This window comes from Lissotriton helveticus (assembly GCF_964261635.1).
Source record: "Lissotriton helveticus chromosome 1_1 unlocalized genomic scaffold, aLisHel1.1 SUPER_1_unloc_16, whole genome shotgun sequence".
NCBI lineage: Eukaryota > Metazoa > Chordata > Amphibia > Caudata > Salamandridae > Lissotriton > Lissotriton helveticus.
The window spans coordinates 238,168-262,892 of NW_027611655.1; the positions used below are offsets into that span (position 1 = coordinate 238,168).

Genomic DNA, 24,725 nt, shown 5'->3' on the forward strand with positions numbered 1-24,725 from the left:
GTAGTTTTTAAAGGATTTGAAAATATATTGATGGCATACGCCGACCTCCCCGACGGTACCAACGGTTAGAGCGGTGCCTCCTTCGCCCTGACCTGTTGCCAGGCGGGGTGAGGCTTTTCCTCCATACCTTTGAGATTGTTCCAAGAGGCAAGAGGAATGTTGATTGTGAGAAGCTACACTCACAGCATATCCTTTTTTGTTTATCTCTTGATCACACCAATGTGTTGAATTTCAGTAGCATTCTATATTCAAGAGGTCCTGACGAAAGCACTAGGTTCATTTCTACCTGTCTGTGCTGAAACATGTTGACCAACTCTTTTGAATGGATGGTTATCTATTGAATCCACCCCTTTCTGCACGGTTTTTAATGCTTGTTCGGTTCAGATACGAATAAAGTTGCAGTCTGATTCCGCTTCAATTTTAGATTCACATCACACCTTTTTTTGCACTGCATCTTTTTCCCATACACTCTTTACATCATACTTGCTCACATCTGTACCTATTAATACCTTGAAAACATCCTTGGGCTCCTCCATCACTAGGGTGGAGTGTTAGCCCTATAAAGGAGACCCAGATGATGAAGCATGTCACCGGGACCGGTAAGTGATGGGAATCCGTACAAATTTTGCGTATTTCTTTGATCAGTCTAGGCAGCCGTTAGTTGTTCTTTGTCTGTTTGTATGTTCACCGCAGGATATTTTTTGTATTTTTTGATTGGCATACGCCGATGACCTGGCCATAATTACCCCAGAACCTGATCACGCTTTGCCAATTCTTGTTGGAATAGCGAAAGAGTATGGCAGTCAGTCGGGGTATTTATTGAATGAGAGTAAAACTCAAATAATCTGCACTAACAATATAATCAAAGTAGATACAAGATATGTGGATGCAGCAGTATATTTGGGGGTTAGGGTAAATGCTGCAGTAGACCAAATTATCAAAGATAATTTTAACCCACTTATAAAATCAATAGCGGCAGAGTTGAAAATAATTGATGTGTTGCATCTGTCCCTGATAGGTAGGGTGTACGTATTGAAAATTACTATGTTCCCCAAGGTTTTGTATCTTTTACGCTCTATACCGATTCTTATAGAGGAGGGGGTGATTAAGTCAATAGAATCAATTTTTATGAGGTTTGTTTGGCAGTACGGTAAAGTCAGACGTTCGCTGAAATATATGTCTCTTCCGTGGGAAAGGGGAGGGCTGGCACTTCCAAATTTAAGGTTTTATCATTGGACACGCTTGTTGACCCAGATGGCCATGTTTTTTGAACCAGCTATGAACATGGTTAATACACCTTGGGGTAATCAGGACCTACCCTCTATATATGAATTGTTACTGGGCAGAGAGGCTTTGGGACTGCTATTGCGGAAAACAGAGCGTCGCTATTATAGGAAAACACGGTACAAGGTTCTTGAAAGTGCCTGGGGGGTCTGGAAACTTGTGCAAAAGACACTGGCAATCCCTAAAATTAATCACTACCTGCCAATATGGAACTCCAGTCTGTTTCCACAGCTTAGTATTGATAGTAGTTGGGGGTTTTGGGAGCAGCATGCCGTTAAAAAACTAGGAGATGTTATGGAAGGGGACTCCATGATGGGGTTTGAAGTTATCCAAGAGCAGTATGGCATCCCTCCCAACCAATGGTTTAAATTTGTACAGATCTCTCAAACACTGCTGGCCATAAGACCACACATCTGCTTAGGTGCCAGTAAGACCTTGTTGGATTACTTATTAAAAGGGGGTAAAAAGATTAAAATGGTATATAACTTTTTGTTGATAGGTATTCATGATGACCTGAAAAAAGTTGAGACCTCTTGGGCTGCAAAATTAGAAGACCCAGATGTAGATCTGGGTAAAGCCCTGCTATTAAATCAAAAAGTATTTTGTTCTTCCAACCTGAGGGCACAGTACTCTAAAAAACTTTTTAATCTGTATTTTACACCAGCACATGTTTGAGTGGGGTATCAGGGAAAATTATAGATGCCCTTGATGCAGTGAAGGACCTGCGGATATATTATATATGTTTTTTCATTGTGAGAAATTAAACATAATCCGCGGGGAAATTGAGAAATTCTGGGAGGGGCTGCTAGATGTTAAGATTATTCTATCCCCTACCCTGATGCTATTAGGTACTGATTGTAAGCTGGGGATGAAAAAAGAGGATGAAGCTCTGGTGTTTATTTCTGTTGCCATACTTCGGATTCTCCTATCAGCTGGTGAGAAGGATATCACAGCCCCCTCCTTTCAGATGTGGTTAGTCAGACTTCTGGGGATGCATAATATTGAATCCTGCCTATACAAGCACAAGGGCAGGAAAGTCCGGGAAATGGGTTTGAATATTTGGGCTCCGCTCAAAAGGTGGAGGGACTCTAGATTATAAAAATGAATTGTTGAAATATTAAAACTCGGATTTTCATAGGTGCAAATTATGAATTATGCTTCTTTTATCCGCTGATATGAAATGCGAAACATTCCTGTTTATTCGTATATTTCGGGCCTCTAAGGACTGGTTTCTTGCTTTGAATCTATTTATACTGTATGCGGTTTTATCACTTTTCTCGATAATAATGCAATACATAATATATTTATGTGGTTTTATCACTTTTTTTCGATAATGATACAATATATAATGTATTTATGTATGTTTGTACCAGGAATTCTCAATAAAAAAGAAAAAAAAAAAGAAAAGAAAAAAAAGGAAAAGAACGAGAAGAAGTGTGTGACTGGAGTTACTTTTGTTGTATACCTCGTGAAAAAGTTACTGGAAATTTTGCAGCACAGCCTGATCCATCTCTTTTTCTAAACTATATTGTTGTTTAAATGAAATCCTGACCATATGCGTCTATCTTAAGCTATACCTCGACCACTTGGGTGCTCCGAGAGCGCCCCTACTTTGCTAAGTTAGTCTGTAAAAACTGGTAAATCACCTCCTTTTCAGACATTAGTAAGATGTCACCTGATCCACAGAACTTTTAGTTAAATATCTGTGTATGATGAACTATTCCTTGCTAAGTTTCAAAGGCGGTAAAGAAGAAGGGGGAGATTTATTAATATTTTGCGCCGTGTTTGTGTCACAAAAGTGGCACAAAACAGCGCAAAATCTTTTTTTCCTAATAGCGTAAAAGTAATGTGAAGCAGCACATATCACTGCTTTGCATTACTTCACACCATGAGGGCTTGTCAAGGTGGGTGCATGGGCGTTCCCATGCAACCACTCAAGGTTTCTCACGCTAAACCCAATTTACCAAATACAGTAGATTGGGTTTAGCGTGAGAAAACTGCACCCTTTTAAACTAGGCGCAAGGAAGGAGAAATGCTTTAATTTCTCCTTCCTTTTCTGACTTTGCATGCGTGCTGCACTGTGCAACACGCATACAAAGTGGGAAATGCTTTCCCTCGTGTCTCTGGAAAATTATTTTGTACAGGAAGGGTGTCCTTTCTGTACAAAACCTATGCTGGACTCACACACACACACCCTAGTGCTCTGGTGCTAAGGTGTGTGCATGGTGCAGGCCCGTTGTAATCAGTGCCAGAGCAAGGGAAAGGGAAGGAGAGAGCCATAAATATGGTGCTCTCCTGCTCCCTCCCTGTCGTACATCGCAGCCTCGCAGGGGCGGCTGTTCTGCATTGCGTGGAGATTTGGTAAATCTCCCCCAAAATGTCTTTTATAACCAGTTAAACATTGTGAATTCTCATTCCATTATGTTTCAATTTAGTAATTTTCAATATCTTTACATCCAACAGAAACCCATCCTTGAATGTATGAAATGACCATCAATAATGAAGCTAATGCTGTACATCTTCAATAATAGCAGATTAATTAGATACAGTATTCAGGAAAACATCAGCGCAGTCGGCGGCAGAGGAACCTGCACACAAACCGACAGATCCCGGATGAAGCATCAAGGGCAGTTCAGTGATTATAAGAGGTTGAGCTGTGCACCTCCACGCCACAAGACGAAGAAATGACCTTAGGAAAATTAAGGCAACAACAATAACAAACCACCTCCTGTATAAACAAGTGTCCAATACCAACTTTGGTCATGGGATCTGTATGGTGTGATTACTGCAGTGCTCTGTTTTCTAATATGATGTCAAGCCATCATTCCGTGCTCTAGGTGAATTGTAAACTCTTTCTGGACAAACAAGAGTAACCAGAGAAGAGCACAACAGAGCGGAGCTAGACAACTGATGGATAAAGGAAACATAAGTTCTTGTATCTACAATACAATAGACTGTCCTAATTTGCGCCGGCCAGAAGGAAGATACAGCTTTACTCACAAGCGTCCATAGCCATAATCCAATCTAAAGGTACAATCACCTACAAAGACACCTTCTGCGTATTAGGAGTGTGGCAAATATTTGGTGGCTATTGCATTTACTGTTAAAACAGAAATTAAATGTGCAAAATACTACAAGCATATAAAGTGTGTGCGAAAAACACAAGTGCTTTGTCAGCCATGTTGGCCCATCAGGAAATACAGTCATGGGCTGTAGACAAACATATACCCGACCCACAGATAGTAACCAAGAAAGAAGAATCATACACGTGCGGCAAGAGCTTTCATTTGTCATCACTACTCAAGCTTCATCAGCACACGTACACAGGACAAAAACCATTCAAGTGCAGTGAATGTGTCAATAACTTTAATAGGTTATCAGAACTACAAAGACACCAGCGAACACACACAGGAGAAAAGCCATTCAAGTGCAGTGAATGTGTCAAGAGCTTTAGTAGGTTATCAGAACTACAAAGACACAAGCGAACACACACAGGGGAACAACCATTCAAGCGCAGTGAATGTGCAAAGTGCTTTAGTCAGTTATCAAAACTAAAAAGTCATCAGCGAACACACATGGGGGAAAAACCATTCAAGTGCACTGAATGTGCAAAGAACTTTAGTCAGTTATCACACCTTCAAAGACATAATCAAACACACCCAGGGGAACAACCATTCAAGTGCAGTGAATGTGCAAAGTGCTTTAGTCAGTTATTAAAACTAGAAAAACATCAACGAACACACACAGGGGAAAAACCATTCAAGTGCAGTGAATGTGCAAAGTGCTTTAGTGAGTTATCAAGCCTGCATAGACATCAGCAAACCCACACAGGGGAAAAGCCATTGAGGTGCAGTGAATGTGCAAAGTGCTTTAGTCAGTTATCAGACCTAAATAGTCATCAGCGAATACACACTGGGGAAAAACCCTATCATTGTAGTGAATGTGACAGTAGTTTTCGTAGCTCTTCAGTATTAAGGAATCATCAGCAAACTCACACAGGAGAAAAAGCATTCAAGTGCAATGAATGTGGGAAGACCTTTAGTCTGTTATCAAACCTCCAAGCACATCAGCGAACACACACAGGGGAAAAACCATTCAAGTGCAGTGAATGCGTGAAGAGCTTTAGTCGATTATCACACCTTCAAAGTCATCAACGAACACACACGGGGAAAAACCATTCAAGTGCAGTGAATGTGCAAAGTGCTTTAGTGAGTTATCAAGCCTGCATAGACATCAGCAAACCCACACAGGGGAAAAGCCATTGAAGTGCAGTGAATGTGCAAAGTGCTTTAGTCAGTTATCAGACCTAAATAGTCATCAGCGAATACACACTGGGGAAAAACCCTATCATTGTAGTGAATGTGACAGTAGTTTTCGTAGCTCTTCAGTATTAAGGAAGCATCAGCAAACTCACACAGGAGAAAAAGCATTCAAGTGCAATGAATGTGGGAAGAGCTTTAGTCGGTTATCAAACCTCCAAGCACATCAGCGAACACACACAGGGGAAAAACCATTAAAGTGCAGTGAATGTGTGAAGAGCTTTAGTCGATTATCACACCTTCAAAGTTATCAACGAACACACACGGGGGAAAAACCATTCAAGTGCAGTGAATGTGCAAAGTGCTTTAGTCAGTTATCATACCTAAATAGTCATCAGCGAATACACACTGGGGAAAAACCCTATCATTGTAGTGAATGTGACAGTTGTTTTCGCAGCTCTTCAGCATTAGGGAGTCATCAGAAAACTCACACAGGAGAAAAAGCATTCAAGTGCAATAAATGTGGGAAGAGTTTTAGTTGGTTATCAAACCTCCAAACACATCAGCGAACACACACAGGGGAAAAGCCCTATCATTGCAGTGAATGTGACAGTAGTTTTTGCTTATCTTCAGTATTAAGGAATCATCAGCGAACACACACAGGAGAAAAACCATTCAAGTGCAGTGAATGTGCAAAGTGCTTCAGTAAGTCATCAAACCTACAAAATCATCAGCGAACACACACAGGAGAAAAGCCATTTAAATGCTGTGAATGTGGGAAGAGCTTTAGTAAATTATCACACCTTCAAAGTCATCAAAGAACACACACGGGGCAAAAACCATTCAAGTGCAGTGAATGTGCAAAGTGCTTTAGTGAGTTATCAAGCCTGCATAGACATCAGCAAACCCACACAGGAGAAAAACCATTCAAGTGCAGTGAATGTGCAAAGTGTTTCAGTCAGTCATCACACCTACAAAATCATCAGCGAACACACACAGGAGAAAAGCCATTAAGTGAATGTGGGAAGAGCTTTAGTAAATTAGAAAATCTACAAACACATCACCGAACACACACAGGGGAAAAACCATACCATTGCAATGAATGTGAAAGCATTTTTAGTTGTTACTCAACATTAAGGGTGCATCAGCGAACACACACAGGGGAATAGCCATTCAAGTGCAGAGAATGTGCAAAGTGCTTTAGTCACTTATCAAACATCCAAACACATCAGCGAATGTGACAGTAGTTTTAACTTCTCTTCAGCATTAAGGTATCATCAACGAACTGACAAATCATTCAAGTGCAATGAATGTGGGAAAAGTTTTAGTCGATTATCAGAGCTACAAAGTCATCAGCGAACACACAGGGGAAACGCTAGAAGGGCACTGAAAGTGTGAAGGGCTTTTATCAAAATTCGATTCCACACAACCCTCAATGAATACACTACTTCATTTAACTCAATAGAAATAATCCTGGAGATGCAGAGAACCCAAAAAGATCTTAAAAACATCAAAAATAATATCGACCCATCTAAGGACATAAACGAGCTGAACAGTGCAGTTATTATGAGAGGAATAAATTATGGAAAAAGATAAAATTCAAATTATGTGGGACCTTGAAATACCAGATGATAGAAGACCGGACTAGCAGTAAAGAAGAAAAACAGATAACAGTATTTACAGAATTATAAAAGTGTTTGTTTCCAGTGATTGTTCACTTCCGTACACATAGCAAAGTGACGTGATGTACCAGGATACACAGTGGGAGACAAGCACAATGTGGATTAAAAGAAAAGAAACATTGTTGATTTTTATTTGGTGAAGAAGAGATACAAAGGAAAACATTCAATCGCCCCTGACCACACTACCTGTAAAAGCAACACTGAACAATACTGGGACTAACAACGGTACTTTCAGCTAATTTGTCGGATTAAAACCTATAAACCCAACACACCCAGAGTGGACAGGTTCTGGAGATGGTTAACTTCATTGGTAATATGTATGTATTACTGTTAACAAATGCCACTGCAGTATATGTAATGAACTAAAGCGAAGCACCGGTGTTCAAGAAATAACCTATTTTTAGATATAAAAGAGCATATACCTTGTTTTTAAGTAACGTTTGCTGCATCTTTTACAGACTGTTTTCGATTGATGGATAAGCTCGTGCCTCAGACCTTAAAACAAAGTGTGACCTGTGGCTCCTCTCCGACTTGGCTCTCCCTATTCATTTGGTGACTTGCCAAACTCTTATTTTTACCAGAATTGAGCCACTGTAAGCAGCAGACTCTGTTTGAAGAATGTGGTGAAATAGTGAAATCCCACATCAAAAGTATATATGTGCTAGGACAATCAGTTGCACTCCCAGTAACTCGTCTTCCACACTGATTGTCCCTTGTCCTCAAATGTTCTGAAGGATATGTTGTATGAATGCCAGAAGTGAAAGTGACATTCATGAAGCTAAAGCTAACAGGAGTGTGTGGGAGATAGAGAGGGGGCGAGCTAAAGAGAGCAAGAGAAACAAAGAAAGGGGGAGAAAAAGAAAGAGAGAAATGGAAGGAGGGGGAATGGCAGGTGATTTGTATTCACCTAAAAATAGAAGATGCAGCCGAATACATGTCAATGTGTGACATCACCAGAAAAAACGGGCTGAATACCAGTGATTTTATATAGTTTATTTTTAGGGCACAAGTAAGGAAAATAGTGAAGGAGCCCATTATCGGATGTATGATGTTACCACGCATCCTTTTACCACGCATCCCTTTACAACGCGGTTTTTACAACGCAAACCTTTACCACGCATTTCTGTTTGGGGTGCTGGATAGTGAAAAGTTTAATTTACCATTCCAACTCCAGTCCCCGTGGACACTAGGGAAGGTGTTGGATAGTAAATTAAACTTATTCCCTATCCTAGAGCGCCCCCCACAGCAATGCGTGGTAATGGTCTGCGTTGTAAAAGCTGCGTTGTAATGGTACTGCGTGGTAAAAGATGCGTGGTAAAGGTTGTATACCCCCATTATCATATGCAAATCACAATGACGTCACAAGAAGTGATGTCAGGCCCTTATAATAATTTTCACTTCAAAGGTCGACGGCCTGATTTAAAAACAAGAAACATAAAATAATGTAAAAAGGTTCTGGTATCAGTTTTTATACAACATGTGTTTTTCCCACTATCAGTTTGTAACTAAATGGCTAAAAGTGTAAATATTTTTTGACAGATATGTGGAACCTGGAAATTATATATTTAAACAGTTTTTAGAGAATAAATAAAATGTGCTTTCATTTTGCGTTTGTTTCCTGTTTCCACTATAAATGTGATACCCCAAAGGGTATCACATTTATAGTGTATTAAGCAATAGAAAGGCTAATTTTGTCTAGATATCTGATCCTCTCGTGGGCCACTCACACACAAAAATAAATGGGACTAATGAGCTCTGTTCCGGTTCGGCATGCTCAAACTGGCATGCCGGACCGGAACAGAGCCCATTAGTTGGAGTTTTGCCGACGTCTGTCCGTGGTAATAAACACAGTGGAGCTGGTAACGTTTTTTACGGATAGAACCTTGGCGAGAGGATGCGCAACATATACAGCCATTTGATTCTACTCCCATTTGTGCAAAAGAATTGACACAAAAAGGCCTGTTATAGGACAATAATTCGCTTCCCTGCACAGACAGTACACTGTTTCAACATTTGGAGGCATTGCTAAAGGCTGCACATTTGAATTGTTGAAATTGAAACTATTTCTCCACTGGCTTGGTAGCTACAGATTAACCCATTTTGGTTTGTTGTTTGAGACTCATTTTATACCAAGTATTGGTCCTGAAGAAGGTGGTGTTGCCACTGAAACACTCGTAGACCAACACATCACCCATGAGAAACGGCCCCTGAGAGGCCATGACATCACAAACAACTGATGTTTAAGAGCTTCCAGTAGTGAACTGTTTTTTCTTTAGGCATTTGTGGGACCCCCCATAGGGTTGAAACTCTTCTTCTTTTAACTATGAATGAGAGTGTATGAGTGTCTGCACCACCACACAAGTATTGTCTTCCTCCTCCCTTCAACGTTAGTATTCTCACACGTATGGTATAGGGACACATATGTCCGGGACTATAATTTTACAAGTTGATCCTATGGCAGTCTCCCCCTTCTGGGCTCATGTGCTTCCATTCCCTTTTAGAGCTATTGCGCATGACTTGTCTCTTCCCTATAAATTTTAGTTCCCATTACATCCGTTCCCCTACTCAGCTTGCCATTGATTATGTCTAATGCTCAAGAGTCTCTCCTCTTATTTTCTCCATTGTGCTACATATAGAATGTCGAGCTTAGTGTGTTTGTGTTAAGAATTAACATGTAATTTTGCTTAAGTATATTATTTACGTTGCAGTTCATGTTACCACCTTTTGATGCCACCCTAAAACCAATATTCACCGCTTGTTAGTATTGTTTCTCATTATCATTCCACAATGGTTCTTTTGCTCTCTCCGTTCCGCAGTCACAATTTTTACCCCACGGGGCCTGTCTCCATACTAAGTCACATTTACATTTGTATGTCCACTTTTCTTCCTAGGGTTTCCACGTGCTATTGGTGGTCCCGATACACATTTCCCTATTGTTGTGTTTATCTTGGTTTTGGCAACAACTAATTCTATGATTTTATAATATTTTACTATATGTTGTGTATCTTCCCCAGCCCTGAAGAAGTCACAGTTTACTTCCCTTATGTGACAAAACACCTGTTTTTCTTTGTTGCATTATTAAATACATTTGCATATTATACTGGTGTCGACCACAGATATTCGTACAATGCGTGCCCAGGACTGTTCTTTCAGTATGTGCATATACTCTGAGCAAACGAGATATGCGGTCGATTTTATTCTTGCTAAGAGCGGTGGTGCTTGCGCATTAATAGGAGAGCAGTGTGTGGTCGGTATCACGAATAAGGAAAGGAATATCATTCTGCATATTTTAGACATTTTGTAAAACGTTCGAGGAATGGAGCGGTAATTTGAGTTGATCTTTATTTGGTGTTTGGGGTTGGATTCTAGAAAAGGTGATATATATCATTGTTCTTTTAATTTGTTGCTGTGTCTTGATTCAGTGTCTTCCCTTATGCTACTCATACTGTGCTACTTATTTCTCTCCCAAAAGGATTTCAGTTCAAGATATTAATACAACTATAATGCTTCAAAAGAAGCTTGATACTATTATGCAAATAGATGAGGGTGTTTTTGGTTCAACTACTTCTCTTGCAGGTTCTGTTCCTGATGTTACTCGTACTACTGATGTTTAGTGTCATTTTCTTCCATACGCATGCTATGCATATATACATATATTCGTATTTGACATATTATCGCCTGTATTCATCTATTGTCTCTACTTTTAGAATTGTAACAATCTCTACCTGATAGCAAGAATAAAGATGTCCGTGTTAACTAATAAATGCTAAAAGGAGGGTCTGTTAGAGTTGAAATGTATTACTGCCATATTACTCGTATTTTACCTGATATTATGTTAGCATTTAAGTAGCTATTTCATAATATATTCTTGCTGAAGCGGAATTCAATTATTAAGTACAGATGTTACGTTAGGTAGGTTGACATCTGTTCCACCATTTTAGCTTTCGAAGACGCCATTTTGTATTATAATCAAAACTTTTACTTGAAACCTTTACCAGAAATGGTCCTTGGTAAGTTTTATTTCTCAAAGGTTAAATCGTGCTTATTAATGCATGCCTTTTCTGTCACATAGAGGCCTTCTCCCACCTGTCTAGTAGGGAGGATGGGCAGTGGATAACTTGTGCCAGGCTGTGGAATTGAAACGTATGTTCTGTACCCCCATTGTATTATGACAGCTACCAGTGTTTTTACATAATAGGCAGGTCTTTGTGGACTCCGCAACATACATAATGTAACTTTATGACTGTAAGAGTCAGTCCCTCATCAGCCATCATAGGAGGATGGTCAGATTGTATTCCAGTGCAGTGTACTTTATAAATAAACTAGTCTGCTTGTATTCTCTACTATGTCATTAACTCTTCATTCTTTGAAGGTTAGAGGAGGTCGAGCTTGACCCGGGTGGCACTAGTGGGGTAATTTCCTTCACTACATTTGCTCTTTTCTTTTCCTGGTCTCCACCTCTGTTCATGGCGTTCATTCTTCAAAGTGCAGAGCCAGATTTCTGATGCTATCAGGTTCCTGCCTCTATTGACAGTGCTCTAAAGGGAACTACAGAACTGCAGGTACTCACTCTCCAGCCTACCTGCTTGCTGCTCAGAAGTGCCGTACTCTCCCATTACAGGTATCCTATCAATACTGAGAAGTGCAGTTGCTGTCCCTTGTGAATGGAAGAGGTGCAGGTGCTGTCCCTTGTGAAAGAAAGAAGTGCAGGTGTCTCCCTTGTGAATGAAAGAAGTGCATTTGCTGTCCCCTGTGAATAAAAGAAGTGTAGGTGCCGTCCCTTGTGAATGAAAGAAGTGCAGCTGCTGTCCCCTGTGAATGAAAGCAGAGCAGGTGCTGTCCCTTGTGAATGAAAGAAGTGTAGGTGCTGTCCCCTGTGAATAAAAGAAGTATAGGTGCCGTCCCTTATGAATTTAATGAAGTGCAGGTGCTGTCCCTTATGAATGAAAGAAGTGCAGGTGCTGTCCTTTGTGAATGAAATAAGTGCAGGTGCTGTCCCTTGTGATTGAAAATAGTGCAGGTGCCGTCCCTTGTGAATGAAAGAATAGCTGGTGCTGTGCCTTGTGAATAAATGAAGTGCAGGTGCTGTCCCTTGTGAATGAAAGAGGTGCAGGTGCTGTCCCTTGTGAATGAAAGAAGTGCAGGTGCTATCCCTTGTGAATGAAAGAAGTGCAGGTGCTCTCCCTTGTGAATGAAAGAAGTGCAGATGCTATCCCTTGTGAATGAAAGAAGTGCAGGTTCTGTCTCTTGTGAATGAAAGAAGTGCAGATGCCATCCCTCGTGAATGAAAGAAGTGCAGGAGATGTCCCTTATGAATGAAAGAAGTGCAGGTGCTGTCCCTTGTGAATGAAAGAAGTGCAGGAGATGTCCCTAATGAATGAAAGAAATGCAGATGCTGTCCCTTGTGAATGAAAGAAGTGCCAGTGCTGTCCCTTGTGAATGAATGAAGTGCAGGTGCTGTCCCTTATGAATGAAAGAAGTGCCGGAGCTGACCCCTATGATTGAAAGAAGTGTACAGGTGCTGTCCCCTGTGAAAGAAAGAAGTTCAGGTGCTGTCCCTTGTGAATGACAGAAGTTCAGGTGCCGTCCCCTCTGAATAAAAGAGGTGCAGGTGCTGTGCCTTGTTAATGAAAGAAGTGCAGTGTAGTGTAGTTCCTATTATCCCAATAGGCTCTGCGCATTGGAATAATACCTTCAATAGTAAAGGCCTAGATCAGACGTTAACTAGGTCTACTACTGTCGATATTAGACTTAAAGTTTTGGGTTTGCCAGCTAGCTCAGAGTTCACTAGAAACTTTCTCGAATGTTCAGGAAGGACTTAACTTCCCTGATTAGACAAGAAGGGATTTAGTTTCTGACAACCATAGAACATGACAACTTTGCTCTCCCCTAATCAAGAGTGTATCTCGAGAGTCGTGTGAACAAAAGGCAATTTATTTTACTCAGTCAGTACGTGCATTCTTAGTCTCATCAGATTGTAGAGAAAAGGAAGAGACGGGCGTGTTCAATAAAAAGGTGTTATTTATTGATCAGTCTCTTTTCTCATACAAGAGAAATGGATCGATATTATTGCAATACTTATAGTTAAGTAAAGTGCATACATTAGAAGCAATAGTATAAAATAATACTGTAAAAACATTGATATGGTTTCTAAGCCATATGATGTTTAAAATGAATAAAATATATTACATACACATATACATTTGACTAAACGTACTCAACTGGTGTTTCTAAATACGCCTACCCCGTGTACCTGACCTAAGCCTAATACGTGGGCGGGAATAGAAAGTTACAGTTTAAGTTAAGTTTGTTTTTGCCAAGTGAATAACTAAAGAATTCTCTGTGAGGGGTTATTCAGTTCTGTACCTGGAATCTAGGAATGAGGGATGGTATCTCTCGTCTCTGGTCTCGATATTCCAGGCTGCCTGCGAGGGCTACCCAGAAACGCCGGTGCTGGATTTCTCGGCAGGAGAAAGCAGCGCGTCTCGTTCTCAGCGCGTCAGAAAGGCGGGGCTGCTGCCAGCGGGGTCTGCTCTGCTCTGGGCTTCGGCAAGTATGGCTGCTCCGTCTCGTCACCACCGCGTGTGTTTGCATAGGGCAATATCGGTAATATTTATACCTTTAAGGTGCCGAGATTGACGTAAGGATGGACATAGATACGTCAATAAGGATGTCATACGACTTGCTCGTTAGCACATTCTTTTGCTGAAGTTCTCGGTGAAATCAAAACAATGGCCACACGGTTTTCCAGGTTGTCATAGGTTTGATTTGTTATGAGAACTCCATATGCCTTATCAGGGGCTGGAGGAATATCGCTTGTCTAATTAGATCGCAAGCGTTATGACCTAATCAGATAACACGTTCCTGTGCCGTAGTGTGGCTGCGTCAGATAACGGTATCTGCATCATGGGGGTTTTTTGCCTCATGGGCTGACTGCTAGTTAACTTGTTGGTTTGTTTGACCAGAATAGGGTCAGGAATAGGGGGATCGATTCAGAACCTATAGGAATACATCACACCCACTCCACGCTAACTATGGTCATATTTACTAATCTATGCATAGTAAAACATAGTACAACATACTATAGAGTATTGTGTATACCTTACCACCCCAAAATACATAAATGCATTTCGAAATTTTCAAATATACGGAAAAATTGCAGTCATATGTATTGTATGCACTTAAGCTGTATAATAATGCTAAAGTAATCACATTTGTATATATTGTTGGTATTTGGTATATGAGAAATTACACATGAAATGGCTCTTAATACAGAAAAAAATTCGAGACCATTCCATCACAGAATAAAATAACAATGAACATACCAGCGGGCAGCTAATGTCTATAAGCTATCTAAAATTAGAAATTTTAGTTCTCTAAGAATAGTTCTTACTTTAAGCAGAAGATAGTGTCCCGAAAAATATGCAAAAATATTTTGGGGCTTGCTGGAAAAAATGCTGTCCGTGAACTGGAGGGAAATTGTTCATGTGACTTTATTTTTAAAGTTGAAGGCCGAATTCAGGGAACGCCGTGTGCGAGCTTGCTCAAAAGTCTCTATTTCTGTTCCGGTGAGAACATCATATCATTTAGGCTTTCGAAAAAACTGTCAACAGCTTCCTGGGAAAGTTCCACTAACTCGGAAATAGGTGTAACCATGCATTCGTGCGCATGATTGTCTCCATTGACATTCTGATTCGCATTGCTGACAGAAGGTCGTACCTGATCGATGCTGCTTTCATCTTGAACTTCACTACCCCTCAATCGTAGTGGTGAAGCTTCCACGAATGCCGTCATCAGGATTGGTAGCCTTTGAGGGCAGCACAAAGCATGAACCTTTATTGGGCTCAACAATGTTTCTGCATCCATTGGCGCATCCGATTGTAGCGTCAGACAGGTGTCTAACACGCATTCTTCTCCGCATAGCAGACACCTTAATACAGGTAAAACACATCTTTGCCACATTGGTCGAAATGATAGAAACCAAGTCATGTTCAGGTCTCTAAGCCGGGAGAGTCCCAGGATTTTTGATATTCGGTCCCGGTATCCAATGGCTCGGATTGTTTCTTCCATTGTCGCCAGAGTTTTGTCTGTGACATGGGTTGCCATAACGAAAAATAAGGACTAGGAATAGGATTCCTGCAATTAGTCCCAGGATCAGGGGAAGTCCGCCAAAAATCGAATGGACGAAATCTGGAAAAATACCCAGTATGGCTTTGAATGGTGTTAATGCCATCGAAAATACTGTCTTAAATAACTTTGAGACCCCACTGGTATCAGAAATATTTAAGATTTCATTCAGGATTTCTGCGAAATTTATGGGGGAATTAGTTGATAATAAGGAGTGTATCTCTGCTGTCGTCCTTGCGACTTGGAGATCATATGTTTCTTTTGATGACGTGAGCCTTGTAGGCGTCTGAAGAAGCACTGTTTTCATTCTGCTTAAAGTATCTATTCGAATAGAAGTAATTTTCAAATTGGGCCATGCCCTTGCCTCCCTGTCTGGAAAGGAGCTGGGGAACAATGAGCGTCCACAGCACTTGACCTTCGCAGTCGTAGTTACGAGATAAGGAGTCCCGGGCATAAGACTACAACATCTGCGATCTACAATTTGAATGTAACTCCCATTGTAGAGTCTTTGAAAGAATGGTTCTATCTCTGTTGCAGGTGCGCCTTGCTGGTGACATGAACGGTTATTTGAGTTCCCTTCACAGGCTCCGTGCAAACTAATTCCATTACACAGAAGTGTACCGCTTAGTGACATTGCACAATTATTGCCACTAAGAAACACTTTCTGGCCTTTATTACTGACACATGCATGTGAATAGGGCAGGTTCCACGTTGTTTTAATGTACCCTTTTCCCAATTTTTCGTACATGCCAGCCTGTATATATTTTTGGCAGTATTGAAACCTGAAGGTTGAAATTGGAATATTAATTATCCCATGTATTATCCATTCACAAGACAGGTTGTTCTGACATTGTCACTGGTAATCTTTCGAGTTTCTCAATGCTCAGGATTGTATAATCAGCACCCTTTTGTGCCATACTGATTTGTCTATCAGTAAGGTTAAAGATATGGAATAGTGACGTTGTGTTGATTAAACGCCAAGGCACATAGCCTGAACGCAGATTTTGTAACGTCCAGCCAAGCTGTACAATAGAACGCAATTGAGACTGACCGTGTTGTAATAACAGTAAGTCTTGCGATAATATGTCGATTGCTGAAGACACAATGCTGTCCAGAGAAAAAATTCTGGAGGACAGAGTCATTAACCCATTGTCCACTACAGAAAGTGATTTTTCCAAATTAATACGGTCAATTTCCCGTATCCTTTCTGCTGTCTCAATTTGAGTCACCTTCCAGGCCTCATTGTATGCTGCATATACAGAGGCTGCTATGAAACGTTTTTGACGCTGTTTGCTGGTCCCATAGTGAAATCACGCAAGTCAGCACCATCAATAAGTAAAGTTAGGTGTTGCTTAATTTCTGCCAGTGTGGAAGTTTGTAGCCATTGAAGGCATAATTTGCCCACACTGTAGGTGGTTATTATCCCTGGGTGTTGTCTTTGAGGATATCTAGGGTCTGGCCTGGTCATTTTGAACCCCTGTGTTTTGTTCAGGAATCTGTCTTGACAGTTATTAGTATCTGTGGGCCAGATCAACCACTTTTTCCAATCTGGATGTGTTCTGTTTTTGTTTAATACATAATTTACGTCTATCTCTTCATCTGTAGAGCTATTGCTGTTCATTGTTGGTTTTGGAATAGACGGTTTATTTAAGTCTTTGATTTTGGCTAGGCCAAGACAGGTGGTTTGTTGAACAGTGTCATTTAAAAATATAATTTGTTCTGGGATCATGCAGGCTCGAAACAAAGATTCTATACCCTGTACTTGCCATTCTTTTGTACCCCAAACACTTTTCACTTCAACATGTTTGTCCCAGTAATCAAAACCAAAAGTATTCATTTTTTCAAAGAATGAGTCTGAATATATCAATTTCGTGTTTGTTATCATGTTCTTTGTCCCTGTCTTATTTGACAATTTGAAATAAAATGTTTCAGCATTACTTGTGTTAAAACCTGAAAAATATGAATATTTGTTGTAAACGGTTCTTGAGCTTCCTTTTGGAGGGGTTGCACAATGTTCCCATTGATTATAATTTAAAACATTTCTAGGTTGTGCAGATTTATGTAGAAAATGGTTACCATAGTGGTTATAGCAATACATACTATCATAATTTGTAGAACCCTGCAAATAATCATGTTTAGTAAAGTCCACATTTGTAAAGCGCACAATCACCCGTAAGGGTCTCTAGGCGCTGGGGGCCGTCGGGAAGATTAAGCGAGCTATTGCCCAGAGTCACATGGTGCTGGGCTGACCTGCCGCCGGAGCCGGGGATCGAACCCTGATCCCCAGATTCCGGAGTCAGTCGCCCTAGCCGCGGCGCCACACCTCTCCCCGACAGCAGACATTACTAAGTCAGACATCATATTATTAATGCTTTCGAAGTCCCAATCATCAGCAAATGAGCTTGGTTTTACAAAGTCACTCAATGAGATCTTAATTTGGTGTGGATATTTCAGGATTTCAACCGGACCATAGATTTCGTAGTCAGTGTTGTCCCAAGCTACCCCACCCGGTATAGGATTGGCTGTGAAGTTGACTGAAGAAAGTTCTCTTTTCTCGACGTGTGAAGATGTGTGTGGTTTGAGGATCAAGTTGATTTTCTGACTTGCTGTGTCCATTTTAGCATATTTTCCCTCAATGAAGCGTCCCAATGTTAGTATCATGATGAGCCAAAGTATGAGGATAAATGCACCAAAACCCACCCAAAATTCAATCCATGGAGAAATTAGATATGTTTCTTTAAGTTGTTTCAAAAGTACTTTAACTTTATCTTTAAAGGTTCTTGTTGATGGCTGTGTTTTTGATTCAGTGAAACCTTCAGAGGAATCATCGAAGTTTATGAAGTAGCCGGATGCAGTTCTGTCAATTGTTCCAATTGCTTCAGGATTACTGTTTCTTGCATATTCGTTTGTTACTTCATTATAGGTTGGTGTGTCTCTGCTAAATGTTTTTATTTGGGTTTTCAGAGGTTTAAGTTCCATTGCATTGTTGCATAGTCCTTGTTGTTCTTCTGTAGGCGTTTCGAATGTGATTAGCCTCTTTGTTAGGACCTCTGTACTGGTAGCAAACCTTGGTGTTCTGCTACTTATTGGGAGTCCACTTGGCCTACTATTTGTTATCGGCCACATGATTGTGGTTTTACCAGGTCGATGGATACAACTCGGTTCTCCTTTTTACCAGCAAGCGGCGGTAGTACAACTGATCTTGTCCCGTTGACAGACAAGACAGGAACTGCTTTTCTGTAAGAAGGCCCAAATTCCTTCTTTACCGCGATCTTTTCTCTGACTAGATCCCCGACTTTTGGAATCCAGACAGGTCTTGCTGGGACAGGTGGTGGTTCTTCAGTGGTTGTTGGCTGTTGTTTCAACTTTATGTTGCTCAGGTCTTTTCTTGTTTCGTTTAAGTCCTGCAAAATAGCCAAACGGTCTTTGATATCAAAGCTTTTTTCCTTCACCACTGAAGTTTGACTGTCAAGGTCAGAGATTAACATCCTAGTTCCAAATAATAATTCGTACAGACTGAATCCCTTCAGAGAATTTCTTGGCAGGTTATTTAGACTACGTTGGACACTTATTAGATGTTTGACCCACCCAGCTCCCGAACCTAATATCCTTTCCGTTATAGATTGCTTTATGCCTTGGTTTTTTCTTTACACCATCCCGTATCCCTCAGGAAGGAAGTGAGAAGATTCCCGCTGTGCTATGCTCATTTGGCCATGTTTCCCATCAGGCTGGAGGGCTAGAGTGAAAACAATGGTCAAACGTAGCATGCTCTTAGCGTATATGCCATTTTAGACTCGCAAATCTTTGTATAACAGTCCAGACGTCAGCCGAGTGCTGGCGATCTACATTATAAGTGGAAACTAGCCTGTATATGTTAATCGCAAGCCTTGCTTTTTACTGTTGATTTTTTCTGGAGTGAAACGACACGGTATTACACCGTTTCTCTCACCACTGCGATTCCTGTTGCAGTTTGGGCAGTTTTTTACAAACAGGGTGTGATGCAGGCTCATGCCTGGCCACCAGTACCTTGATTGTAGTTCTTCCAGAGAATCTTTTATTTTGAGGTGTCTGAGACCCTCGCCCATATGTGCGTCTGCGATTAACAAGTTTCTCCTGTCCATGTTTGGAATCACTCTATCCCCCACTCCAGGGATTCGAGCAAAAGGGACGGAGTTTGCATCGATTATGTATGTATAATTGAGTGGATAATTGATCGGTAGCGCTGAGCAGTCGCCTTTTGATGACGTTTTCACTGCCAGCACTGTTTCACCGTCAATATACTTCGCTGTACGCTTTTTTCGAACTACGGAAGCCGAATTAGTTGCTACCGCTGTGGCTGTTTCAGCCAATGAATTCCCTGCAACGTGAACGCCATCACGCTGATGACTCAGTGAGTGTATCACGTGAGTCTTTGGTAGTTCTCTTTGTAACAGAACTATTTGTTCCCAGAGCAGTTTTTGCTTTATTGTTGCACCTGTATCATCTTTGTAACCGTTTTGAATCCATGTCTGCAAATCCTTGTTATATGATTTGACGCAATAATATGAATCGGACACTATAAGTGTCGGGAATTCGCGATCCGCATTATCTAGCGCCATTTTCAATGCTAATATTTCAGTCTGTTGTTCTGAATTAGTTTCTACTGAGTGTGTTTTTGTTAATAGAGGTCTTAGTTTGTCTCCTCGCCACACTTCTTTTGTAATCTCACATGTGGGGTTGTATGCTTGTTCTCCCCAAACGGAGGGTTGAGCATGTCCGTCTGTATAGATTACACAGGCGTACTGTCGTAATGGCAGAATGTCGGCTGGTAGAGGGAATGTTCTTTCATATTCTATATTTTTTAATTCCTTTAGTTCTGGATCAAAGTAGTAGTATACTTTGTCCGTTGTGATTGAATTCACCCATTGTATCCACTTTGGATTCAATGCTGTGGTTGGTAAATTACATGGTGTTGTTAATGCCTCAAAGGCTGATTCTGCTGTTCTGACTGTGATATGTCTACCGTCAGCTTTATCTTTTTCTTTCGCTAATGCGGTTTGAACTGCATGAACAATGTTTTCTGTAATGCTGAACTTCTTTTCAGCTTCTGTGTACAAGTGTGATTTGAATGCAATTGGTACCTTTTCTCCCTCATTAGAGGTCAGGTATGTGAATCCGCATCTTCCTGGGATGACTCGAATCACAAGATTGCGTGTGTTGTCACGTGTTTCTAATTTTGTTTTAATTAACATGTCTGTTTGTAAGGATCTCAGAATTTCTGTGTGTATTTGAGTCCAATTGGTTCTTTTAAAATCTGGTTTTATCAGATCATAAAGGGGTTTGACCCTTTCTGCGTAATTTGCAATGTATGTTCTTCCGAAATTTAGGAAGCCTAGAATTGACTGTAGGTTTTTTAGTGTTCTAGGTGCTTGGAGTACGGCACATTTCTCTAGGAAATTGTCAGCCAGGCTTTTGCCTTCACTTGATAATTCATATCCTAAGAACAGGACTGTCAGATGGGCAATTCTGGATTTTTTAAAGTTGAATTTGTAACCCTCTGCTGCGAACCCAAGTATTATGGTGTTCACTCTCTTCAAGTGAGTCTCCAAATCATCATCTGTTAAGTATATGTCGTCGACATAAGATAATGCTTCGTCATCATATGTTTGTAGTAATTCGGTTACTCTCGCTGAGAATACTCCCGGGCTGTTCTTGTACCCCTGGGCTAACCGACAGAATTGTTTTTGAGTGCCATTTATTGAGAACGCAGACAAATATCTGCTCTCTGGTGCTATGTTTTGACAAAAGAATCCATTAGAGATGTCTAATGTTGTTTTGTATTTTTTGCGCACTATGTTATTCATTAGTGCAGCACTATGCGAGTTTTGCACTGCAAAAGTTTTGCAACATGAATTAAGGTGTCGGTAATCCAAAACTAGACGGTATGAATTGTCTGGTTTGGAGACCGGAAACAAAGGGTTGTTCATTTGTGAGGTGCAAGTTTCAATCACCCCCTGGTATTCTAGCTGATCTAGGATTTCTTTTACCTGTTTTTTAGCTTCTTGCTTAATTGGGTACTGCCTTTGTGCAGTAGGTTGTGATTTTAACTGGATTTTGTGAGGAGGAGAGTCCTCATCCCATCCTACGTGATTTTTATATAAAGCAGGAGCTTGAGCTACTGCCCACTTTCTAGCAAGTGTGTATTTTTTATGAATTGGGATATGATTTGAGAAGGCAGGCATAATTGTGCATTGTACCTAATCCACCTGAGGCGGAAGCCGGGAGTTCTGTTTGCTGAAAAACTTGAATTTGTTGCTTTTAAAATTGTATTTTGTGTGTTCTTAAACCACTTAGCACCCACTCCCTCACGCTTACCTGCTAACCCTAATCAGCCGATCCAAGCGCTGTCAGGGGCAGGAAACGCTTGCTCGCCGCCATCCCTCACCTCGAGGAGCCACGGGACACGCCCACTCCTGTTGGCCACGCCCATCCCTCGCTAGTACTAAAGCGCGCCTGATTGTTAGAGCCGCATTGTACCTAATCCTCCCGAGGCGGAAGCCGGGAGTTCTGTTTGCTGAAAAACTTGAATTTGTTGCTTTTAAAATTGTATTTTGTGTGTTCTTAAACCACTTAGCACCCACTCCCTCACGCTTACCTGCTAACCCTAATCAGCCGATCCAAGCGCTGTCAGGGGCAGGAAATGCTTGCTCGCCGCCATCCCTCACCTCGAGGAGCCACGGGACACGCCCACTCCTGTTGGCCACGCCCATCCCTCGCTAGTACTAAAGCGCGCCTGATTGTTAGAGCCGCATTGTACCTAATCCTCCTGAGGCGGAAGCCGGGAGTTCTGTTTGCTGAAAAACTTGAATTTGTTGCTTTTAAAATTGTATTTTGTGTGTTCTTAAACCACTTAGCACCCACTCCCTCACGCTTACCTGCTAACCCTAATCAGCCGATCCAAGCGCTGTCAGGGGCAGGAAACGCTTGCTCGCCGCCATCCCTCACCTCGAGGAGCCACGGGACACGCCCACTCCTGTTGGCCACGCCCATCCCTCGCTAGTACTAAAGCGCGCCTGATTGTTAGAGCCGCATCGTACCTAATCCTCCTGAGGCGGAAGCCGGGAGTTCTGTTTGCTGAAAAACTTGAATTTGTTGCTTTTAAAATTGTATTTTGTGTGTTCTTAAACCACTTAGCACCCACTCCCTCACGCTTACCTGCTAACCCTAATCAGCCGATCCAAGCGCTGTCAGGGGCAGGAAACGCTTGCTCGCCGCCATCCCTCACCTCGAGGAGCCACGGGACACGCCCACTCCTGTTGGCCACGCCCATCTCCCCAACGCCCATCAACGCTCCATAAAATATGTGCCAGCATAGGGAGCGCAGCGGACGGGCGCAGCGGGCGCGCCGTCAGCACGCCGAAGGCGCGCCAAAGGCAAGCCCGTCTGGGCCCGTCCGGGCCCAGCCGGCCCCAGGCCCAGTCACTCTGTCCTTATTGGCCCGCAACGACCGGACTTACACTCGCGCGGACTTATTATCCTTAAACCCCAACAAACAGCCCGCCTGCTCACGCATCCTGAATGGAGACACCTATTTTACTGGCTGTGACACCTGCGACCCTGCCAATCAACACTCGGCACCCAAGGGTTTGCACCTAGGCCTACTTAACTGCAGGTCGCTCGTAAAACACTCACACGAAGTGAACCTTTTAATTACAAACAATGCCCTAGATATTCTGTTTCTAACAGAAACCTGGCTTACCCCCAGCAGTGGCCCAGACATCGTTCTAGCACTCCCCCCCGGATACGTCATGTGCTCACTGAATAGACCAGAAGGGAGGGGAGGTGGACTAGCGATAATTCTTAAGGACACCCTCACCTGTAGAACATCTGATGGCAACATCAAGGGATACGAAAGCTGCCATTACACAATACAAATATCCCCAGTTACCTCGCTGTCAGGGACACTGATATACCGTCCACCAGGCAATCTAGGAGACTTTTCGAACAAAATTATCGACCAGACGTCCATCAAATGTACCTCCACCACTAACTACCTATTACTAGGAGACTTGAATGTACATTTCTTGGACCCTGATGACAAGCAGGCCAGTGAACTACTCCAGGATTTCACCTCAATGGGCCTTGATCTCAAAAACCCACGGGCCACTCATGAAAGAGGGCAACTGCTTGATCCGATTCTTTCCAATATCTCCAATCTGAGAACGCTCGACCATATCCCCCTTCCCTGGACGGACCACTTTTTGGTCTCCCTAGTATGGGACATCATCACTCCGCCCCCTCCACCTCCCAAAACCAGAACGTATACCAGACGTTGGCAGAGACTGGAACCAGACGTGTGGGCAGCCAAACTCAGGAAAAACGCCCCGCCTCCCCCCCACGACACCTTAGCAGGGGACAAAGAACTCAGTACCTGGATTACCCAATCGCTCGACGCCATTCTGCCTAAAACCCACTCTCTGAAATACATCAAGAGAGTTAATCCCTCACCCTGGTACACTCCGGAACTCAACCTTCTTCGCAAGATTTGTAAAAGGAATGAACGTATCTGGAGGAAGGAAAAAACCATGGAACAAAAAGAGTCATTCTGTTCCTCTGTAAAAACTTACAAAAAAGAGCTCCGTGACACCAAAACTAGCTTCTACGAGAACAGAATTAAAAATGCCGCTTGCTCGGCCCATGAAACCTATTCAGTTCTTAAAGAACTCCTCCACGCCCCTGACCCCCCACTCAAATACCTTGACCCCAAAGAAGCTGAAACTAAATGTAACAACTTAGCCACCTTCTTTGACGAAAAGATTCAAAAAATTCTTCTTACCATACCCCCCCCCGATCAAGCCCACACAGAGCAGGATCTCACTGCCACCTCTACCTATCCTCCTTTGCCACTAGCTCACCCCCAACCCTTCCTGGATGCCTTCGGCCCCGTAACAACGGAAGAAGTAGGAGCAACGCTGGCCCCAATTAAAAGTGGCTCCCCCCTCGACCCTGCACCCCTCCGTTTCCTAAAAAAAGTGTCGAGCACCATCATCCCCCCCCTTACGGCCCTGATCAACTCCTCCTTCACGGAGGGCATAGTCCCCTCCAGTTGGAAAACGGCAGCTGTCAAAGGTCTACTAAAAAAACCTTCCTTAGACCCGCGGGACCTCACCAACTACAGGCCCATATCCCTCCTTCCTGGAAACAGCAAGATCGCAGAGAAGCTGGTAAACAAACAATTATCATCTTACCTAGAAAGCAACAACCTCTTAGCGGTCTCCCAGACAGGGTTCCGTCCAGGTCAGGGCACGGACATCGCCCTCCTGGCAGCGGTAGAGAAGGCCAGAAGCATTCTGGACACAGGAGGATCAGTGGCAGTGATCCTCCTGGACCTCAG

General features: G+C 42.2%; 1 protein-coding gene across 1 annotated transcript; it reads left to right on the top strand.

The window, feature by feature from the left end:
• The first annotated feature begins 4,224 nt into the window (after positions 1-4,224).
• Positions 4,225-7,139, top strand: LOC144805617 (uncharacterized). Its single transcript, XM_078672142.1, has 3 exons — positions 4,225-5,345; positions 5,468-6,500; positions 7,009-7,139. Exons 1-3 carry the CDS (start codon positions 4,404-4,406, stop codon positions 7,137-7,139), a joined length of 2,106 nt encoding a protein of 701 aa, XP_078528268.1. The 5' UTR covers positions 4,225-4,403.
• Positions 7,140-24,725: the final 17,586 nt, after the last annotated feature.